We start from the raw sequence: 8,827 nt of genomic DNA, 5'->3' as shown, positions 1-8,827 counted from the left end.
AGATGCACCTCCTAAAAGGAAAAAAACGAGAAAAACAAACGGATTTCAACAAATATCCAAAACAGTTCAACTACGTAGTGCTTTGTTTATATATGTCAGAGTTATTAGTGCTGATACTGGAGTCTTAAGTGTCCTTCTAAATGTTGTGACGTGTCCAACCCTCCCTCTCTGCACACGTTTAACTAAGAATGTAATCTCAAAATCAGTGGAGAAAAACTCGAGGCGTACACGTCTGTCTGGAAATGTGGGTTTCAGATGTTTCTGAGGAATTCAGTGGAAAAACAAACATGGTTTTCCCACAGCAAATGGAGTTCAATCCGACTGGATGCCAAAACTCATATTAGAGGGTTTGATATCTTTTTTCATTTTCAGGAAGTCAAAGTCAGCTTGAGGTGAGAAATAGAACACGCGAGAAAGCACATCGTTCGACCGGAACATTTTCAGAGGTGGAAAGTCCTTTTGCTGATTCGTAGGTGCACATGTGTATCTGGTTTAAAAGCTGTGCTGATCTGGAACATCTGGAGTATTTATTCAAGGTGATTATAGTTAAAACCAGCATTATTTCAACAAACTGCAGTTACAAACTTTTACAAAAAAAGCTAATTTACAGGTTTTGCATAGTTACAGACAGTTCATGTTATTTATTTCACTTGTTTGTTTAATGGAGAGTATAAAGTTCAATAAAGAATCCGATCTGTACTTTGTCCTGTGTGGGCAGAGTTGGAGTTAAATGCTTCTTGAAAATGCCACAGAAATATCAAGAAACTAAAAGAACTGGATACAAAAAAATAGATACATTTTAGTTTGAGAAGTGTTTTTTTTTTTTTCCCAGCAGAATCTACAAAAAATATACAGTTGAAATAAAATGTTGTGTCTTAAGAAACAGAATCAAACTCCTTTTTAGGCACACTAACTGTAGTTCAGGAGATGGCGGCCGGCCAATTTGGTCCTTAATAATTCAATAACTGTTGAATGGAATTTGGTTCAGACTTTCATGCCTCACTCAGGATGAATTGTAATAAACTTTGTTGGGCTTCATCATCAGCGAAGACTTTTTTTTAACATTTTTTTTTTAAACATTGGTAATATGATCAAACATTTTTCACAACAGACATTTTCACTGAAGGAGAATCCGAGGTGAAGTTACTTTTTCATTAACGATGGCTCAGTTCCATTAAGTGTCCTGGTAACTCGTGTCCCGGTAAACCATGTGTCCCGGGTTAACCATGTGTCCCACTAAACCATGTGTCCCACTAAACCATGTGTCCCGGTAACCCACGTGTCCCGGTAAACCATGTGTCCCGGTAACCCACGTGTCCCGTAAACCATGTGTCCCGGTAAACCATGTGTCCCGGTAAACCACGTGTCCCGGTAAACTATGTGTCCCGGTAACCCATGTGTCCCACAAACTATGTGTCCCGGTAACCCATGTGTCCCGGTAACTCATGTGTCCCGGTAACCCATGTGTCCCGGGTAAACCATGTGTCCCACTAAACCATGTGTCCCGGGTAAACCATGTGTCCCACTAAACCATGTGTCCTGGTAACCCATGTGTCCCACTAAACCATGACAGGGATCTGGACTGCACAATAGAAGGATCTTTGTGCAGTGCAGTTGTTGCTAATGTTATCCATTGCACCTGCTCACCGACTGGGAAGAGCAAAACTATCTTCTGTGGAAAAAGAACAATGACATCCCATCATCTGTACTTTAGTGCTAATTAACAAATGTTAGCACGCCACTGTTCTTACACGCCACTGTATCCGCTCAAAGTATCAAGTTTTGGCTTTTTGTGTTCTGGACAGTGAGGGTATTTGGAAATATTGGAATATTTTTTGTGGATTTAAAAAAAAAAAAAAAAGTGAATGTCTCATTGAATAGAATAAACAACAAACAACCAATATTAGCTTGTGAGCTATCCAGAGAGGGTTATTTTCATCTGTAGTTTGTTGTGCATATTGTAAAAAAAAACAAAAAAAAACACCATATAGATTGACAAAACACAACTTTTCTTTCATCACAAACAGCAAAATGAAATATAATTTTCATGTGTGAAAGTGAGCGAGAATACTTTTCATACATTCGGTTTCGATAGAATAAAAACTTGTCAACAAATAACCACCTCGAGTTTTTCAACGTGGAGGGAACTGTGACAAAACCAGAGGAATTTTTGAACAACTTAATGATTTCCCAACATGCTACCTCTTTCCTCAACAACACCCCGAGGTGTTTCGAAACAAAATAACGCATAAGAACAGCTGTTCTGCTGTACCGGAAAAGAAGCTCCTAAAAGTGTCTTCCACGAAGGCATTTTCGTCACAGCTCATATCGAGAACGTGTTTGTCTCTTGGGAAGCGTTGTGCGAGTTAAATGACATATCCACGCCCTCCTCCTCCGCGGGAGCTCCCCCTCGCTTCCTCCTCGTCCTTCTCTTTTCCCCAAACTTCTTGGCCGCTTTCATCATGTGCTGCTTGAAGGACGACCCCATGAAGGCATAGAGGATGGGGTTGAAGCAGCAGTGAGCGAGGGCCAGGCTTTCTGTCATCTGAGCCGCCTGATCCAGCACTTTACTCGTCCCGCAGTGGGTCACTAAAACGTAGACCGAATCCATGGCGCGGTAGACCTTCAGCACGTTATAAGGCAGCTGAGTGACCACAAACACCCCCACCACTATGAGAAGAACGCGCAGAGCTTTCCACTTCCTGTTTTTGTTTTCAACGGGCAGGCTCTTCAGCACTTGACCCACGCTCCAGTAGCAGATCAACATGACCAGGAGAGGAAGCAGGAATCCCAGCAGCACCTCGACCACCTCCAGGGCAGCCTTGCCACCTCGAGCCACAGACGGGGGGTAGACGGCCAGGCAGACGTTCCTGTTGGAAGCCCACCTCACTTCTGAGAGTATTAAATCGGGAAGGCCAAGGAAGAAAGCTGTCGCCCACACAGCCAAACACACCTTCCAGCAGTGCCTCCTCACGAACGCCCTCTTCAGCCACCCTCCCTGGTCGACACTTTGCACTCTGGCTAGCGCCAAGTAACGATCCAAGCTGATGCAGGCCAGCAGCATCATGCAGCAGGTGAAATTCACCGTGTAGCAGGCCGACACGATCTTGCAGGTGACCTCCCCAAGCTCCCAGCCCCTCGCGGCATCCGCAGCCCAGAAAGGCAGCGTGAAGAGCAGGAGCAGGTCGGCCACGGCCAGGTGGCTCAGGAAGGCATCTGTCATGGTCTTCAGGCGTTTGTGATAGGCGTAGACGGCCAGGACTAAAGTGTTTCCCGCCAGGCCCGCCAGCAGACACACGGTGTACATGATGGGGAGGAAAAGGCCCGCGAAGGAACGGATGTCGCCCTTCTCGCACACTGCGGAATAATCATCGTAGCTGAAGTTGAAGGTCATGTTTTCATGGTAGTCGTAGTCGGCCTCTGAGACTTCCATGCTGATCAGACGAAGCTGTCGGGGACAAAAGCTTGAATTACTTTTTACAGCCTTTAAACGGTCGCAAGATCGTGTACATTGAGTTGATGGCGTCAGACCAGCCTCCATCGCTAAATGTGGGCAGAGCGCAACGCCGTGTCGGTAAGTGACAAATTGCAGTTTTTTTTAAATTTTTTTTATTTTAGTCATTGTTCCCCCCCCCCGTGACCCTGTTCAGGATAAAGCGGGTATAGACAATGGATGGATGGATGCAGGTACAACATGGTTTCATCCATCCTAAAGTGGATTTTTCAGCTGTCTATATGTAAATTCTGAAGTCTAACAACTTTACAGCGCACAGTTGAAACAGCGTTCATTTTAAATGATGTATTTTCAGGTGCAGAAACAGATAAATGGTAAACAGTAAACAGAGGGATCATGTTAGTTTCATTTCACTTTGCCTTTAAAACATTATGTGCCCAAAACTGGCAGGAAATTGGCAAAAGGAAATAACAATTTAGTGCCGTGACTCCACTAAAACCATAGACGACTATCTGGATTTAATGTTCTCAAAAACAATAAAGCAACGCAGCTCAACCGTAAGCAGATCTGCCCCCCCTGGTAGTGAACATGTGGACACAAAACTTCCATCTGCAAATGGTTGTGTATTTGTGGGCTTATTATTGTGTCATGATACCAAGAACTGTGAAATTTTCTTCAAGCTGAGTCGCAAAAACCGGCTTTAAACACAGTGATGAAATCGGCTTGAGGACCGCCCCAGGAAGCAAATCACAAGAATTTGCTTTTGACACTGTTGTTCATGGCAACACTTAACCAGCATCGCTACCAAAACATTCAGCAGCATCATGCCATCCCTTCTGGTTTGCAACTACCTGCTGGGTCAGTTTATGTTAAGAGTTGTTATCTACACGGACAGCATTTTACAAAGGTTATTATTCTGGACACTTTATGTTTTCAGGTTGTCCATCCCAGGTTTGTGCAATATCTCAAGAACGCCTGAAAGGGAATTTAGTGCAGATTTTCACTTGATCCCTGGGATTAAGTTATTTGATTTTGGTTAGTTGTTGAAGGTTCATTTCACAGTAAGTTAATGTTCCATTATTATGAACATGATAATTCAAGAACGCCTTGATGGAATTGCTCAGAATTTGAAACGAACATTCACTTGCTCCCAAGCATTAGCTAATTAGATTTTGGTTGTCAAAGATCAAGGTCACAGTGTCTTTACTTCGCGTATTATCATGAATGCGATGTTTCAGAAATGCTTTGAGGGCATTTCTTCAAACATTCCCTTTCACTTAATAAGGAATAGATTTCAAAAATCAAGTTGGCTGTTACCTCACGTCCAAACCGTCCATATGTCCTATTCTCATGAATGCCAAATCTCCCTTGAATATTCCCTCAATATACAGTATTTAAGCAAATCTAATTTGAATTTGCAAAGTAAGTAAATAGCTGTATTAAATGGATTCAAAAAGTACACTGCTATTCCTCCGAGCTGTAGTGGAGTTGAGGTATAATTAAATGAAAATGCTGAAGTGCTTTAGTAAATAGTTTCCCTCAACCACTGACAAAATATTATAGAAACCAATTAAGATCAAGACTCACAGCTAGAACATAGAAATAGAAATGAGTTATAATAAACCATAAATATTCGTATGCATAATTAATTATAATCTTAGCAATACATGTTGCATACATCTTGGACATTCATTTAAGCTTAAGTTTTAAATGTACGACTTGACTGGTAGTAGATTTTACATTACTGCAGTAAAGATGTAAATACTTCTCCCATCATTATTTTGAGATAATATTGCACGACTTCAAACTTTATTAGTTTCAGAAAGAAAATCTGCAAACAGGACGAATTAAATCAATCAATGGCGAGCAGAGGCGGGAGAGGCAAATTCACAACAAAATCTTCTCCGGTGGAGTTTACAGGTAATCTAAACAGATGATTAACCGTTAATTATAACTCAAGAAGACATATATCTAAAAGATACTCACAGTGTTATAGTCAACTGTCAGTCCTGAGCGTCTGCTCCACGTACAGTGAACTCCACTCAAAGCGGCTTCAGACCAGCGTGTGTCGTGCAGGGGACGGTTCGTTTGTTTTTCCAGCTGCTCAGCACAAGGGGGCGGAGTCGAATATTATCAGCGCCATACTGCATTTTTGAGAAAAAAAATTCCCAGAGAAAATTCTGTTTATGTTAACACCCTTTTGGCTTTGGCTCTTTTTCTTTTTTTTTTTTTTAAATTGGTAAAAAAAAAAAAAAAGGTCCACCACCTCCACCTCAAAATGTTTTCACAAAGCAGAAATGTCCTCACAAATAGTAATACAGTACTATTTAACACCAGCCAACAAATAAACACAATTTCTGTTGTTCTTTATAGACAATGCAAAACCTTGCATGCATTTAGCCTACCTTAAGCAACCCGAGTTTAATTTTTTTTTTATTAGTTTTCTTACTTAAAGGAAGAGTTCAGTCATTTAAAAAATGAATTCATATCCAATATCCAAGTCAATGTGACTTAGCCTGCTACAGCAAATAACAGCCACAGCGACGTTTCGACAGGCTGTTGAGGAAATTTGTATTTATTTATTTTGTCTGAAGTGAAAACACCCGCTGTTTCCAAATAGCAGAAAACATACACAAGTACAGCAACAATAAAGCTGAAACTATAATGTTACTGCACAGTTTAACAGTGTGTTGATGAAACACAGTTTTGTTGTAAAGCTGTGTTTGATTTGTTTACACGCGCACAATAAAACAGATTCAATATAATCTGGAGAAATATCGACTAGATGTGGGTAAAGTAATATTTTCTTACTTGTTTAGATTTAAATCCACTGGGTAAATTTACTAATAAAACATAAAAGGGTACATGACAAAGAATTGACTCTGTTCATGTCAGAAACAAGTTTTATCATTAGACAGAGCAGGGATTACATGTTTCAAATCCAGCTGAGCCTTGTAGGTCCAAACATTTCTGAGAAGGATGACTCAGACAGCGAGAGAAGTCAAGTGACAGGAGACACGAACCAAGTCAGACTAAACCATTTGTCTGAGGGTGTTTACTGAGAAGCGTATTTCTGCTTTTGAGCCAGAATAAAGAAGTTTCCACTGAGACAAAAGCAAGACCCACAGTGATAACCCTGCAGCTAAAACCCTAAAGAATGTTGAAGATTACCTTTCAGTTTTTAATCTGTTGAGATTTGGCAGAGGAACAGTGTTTCTTTCTTTCTAAAATACTTTTCTCTTCTGTTCTGCATGTCCTTTGACGCCAGCGGTGTGATCAACAAAGAAAACATAAATTCTGGCTTCTCTCTTGTTTTCTGAATGAAATAGTTTTGGTTCCTGTTGGACAACTATTTATAATTTGGAAAATCACACACTTATGTTGAGAGGAATTGTTGGCTCGTGAGTTGGACAGCGAAATACTTACCAACACAAACAAATATAGGCATGTTGAAATAACACTGAAGAAATCACGAGTGTCAATGAAAACTGTGCTAAATAGCACACAACCAAGGGCCAATAAAATATTCCTTACACATATCATTTTGTAAACCATCAATGTGTTTATTTGCCGTGTTTTTTGAAGGTTATCCAACGTCAAATGTCTAGTTGTTGTATTCAGGCCACTTCAGAAACATGAGATGTTCTGAAATCTTTTTAAAACTAGCACAAGACCGGTTAGTTCATTAAAATGTACGTTTAAATGTCAATATATTCACTGTGTCAATCAGACCATTACGTCCTCTGCTTTAGGTTTCACATTAAACTATAGATGTACAGTATTTACTAACCCAGCTGATCACTGAACACTGATAATAGAGACAGTCTCACAGCTGGAATCGGTTGTATTGTGAAGATCTGATTATGAACTGTGTTCCTGATTGAAAGCAGCAGCATCTTTAGTCAACTTTATCAGAAGAAATACACACCTAAATAAAACTTTAGTCTTTAGTCTGTCAGGAAACTGTTAACGGATGGACGCCTCAAAGATCATGTAGCCTACTTCATGTGAATTTCTGCAGACGCTTTATTTATCTATTCATTTAAATACCCAAAGTGAACAATTGTAAAGAAATTAAAAGCACTTGGACTTTACTGTGTTTTAAATAATACAGTTACTGAACATGAGACCAGAAGCCACTGTGTGTGGAGTCTGCATGACCTCGCTTTTTTCCTTCAGTCAGGTGAGCTGGTAACTCTGGTGAGAATTCGCCCCATTCATTACATTACATTTGATTTAGCTGACGCTTTTATCCAAAGCGACTTGCAATAAGTGCATTCCAACCATGAGGGTACAAAACCCACAACAACAGGAATCAAGAAAATACAATTTCTTCAAGAAAGCCAAACTACAAAGTGCTATCAGTAAGTGGCATTTTAAGTGCTGCTAAAGTTCTAGTTTCACACTGCTGAACCCCACCTCGTTCTTTCTGTGTGTTCGGATAGACTCCAGCCTCCTGCAACACTCAACATCATCACGTTTTATTTGATGTGTAAAAAAAAAAAATCTAAAATTAAAGTCATTTTAGGGAATTAAAATATCTATGCATATAGAAAAAAACAACAATAGACTGTGGAAACAACATAAAAAAACCCCACACTTTAAACCAACTGAATAAAAGGAATACACATAGAATTCTTCCTGTAATAGAGGAATAATGAACATTATTGAATCTAAATGTAGATATCAGAAGCTAAACGTGTCAGCACCAAATGAAGACTGTATTCGTGATGCAGAGTTCATGCTCTGATGGATCAGATTTATTTTAATACCAAATGACAAAGTAGCAGTTAACAGCTCTTGTAATAAACAGAGAAACTCTGTGGAAGAGAAGATGTGATCGGTGCAGGTTTTCCTGTCGGTCTTCAGCTCTCTGATCTCGTTTCCTCTTCTGATCACTGACACAGAAAAAAGGCCGACGACTCACTGAGCCAGAATAAACATTTCTGAGAATAATGGATCGATTACAGTGTCACAGGTGAGGGTTTTCTCTGTTTACTTTATGTCTACAATTGACAATTTCTGTGCATATAATCTGTATCAAGAACATTTACGTTTTTTTTATTATTATTTTGCCAAAACTTTCACTGGAACCCTCGGTGTTGGTTTAACCTGTGAACAGAGACAGAAAAAGAGATTCAGAAGGTCAGAAGGAGACGCACAATTCAGCACGGTTCAAAGAAAGCCAGTGGCTCGCTCTGTTTTCTGTCTGCAGGTGCTGAACATGATGGCGAAACAGTCAGCGCAATTGTTCTTTCATCTTTTCTTTTGCAGCACACACTCCATTGAGGCCTTTTAACTTCCATTCAACTCTGCCACCTTAACGGGCTCTGACTCACATGTTCAACAGTCCCGTCACAGCCATCCCTAACC

The 8,827-nt window shown here is 40.3% G+C and overlaps 1 protein-coding gene across 1 annotated transcript; it reads right to left on the bottom strand.

Annotated features, from left to right (window-relative positions):
* Positions 1-508: 508 nt before the first annotated feature.
* On the bottom strand, positions 509-5,506 carry ackr4a (atypical chemokine receptor 4a). The gene is made up of 2 exons (XM_069157763.1): positions 5,441-5,506; positions 509-3,448 (listed from the first exon to the last, which is right to left on the bottom strand). Exon 2 carries the CDS (start codon positions 3,431-3,433, stop codon positions 2,324-2,326), a length of 1,110 nt encoding a protein of 369 aa, XP_069013864.1. The 5' UTR covers positions 3,434-3,448; positions 5,441-5,506; the 3' UTR covers positions 509-2,323.
* Between the last annotated feature and the right edge of the window lie 3,321 nt (positions 5,507-8,827).

Source organism: Embiotoca jacksoni, unplaced genomic scaffold, assembly GCF_022577435.1.
Source record: "Embiotoca jacksoni isolate LCO1_2020_lvr unplaced genomic scaffold, fEmbJac1.0.p SCAF_22, whole genome shotgun sequence".
NCBI lineage: Eukaryota > Metazoa > Chordata > Actinopteri > Embiotocidae > Embiotoca > Embiotoca jacksoni.
Note: the sequence above shows the minus strand (reverse complement) of the source record. Positions and strands in the feature narration are given on the sequence as shown.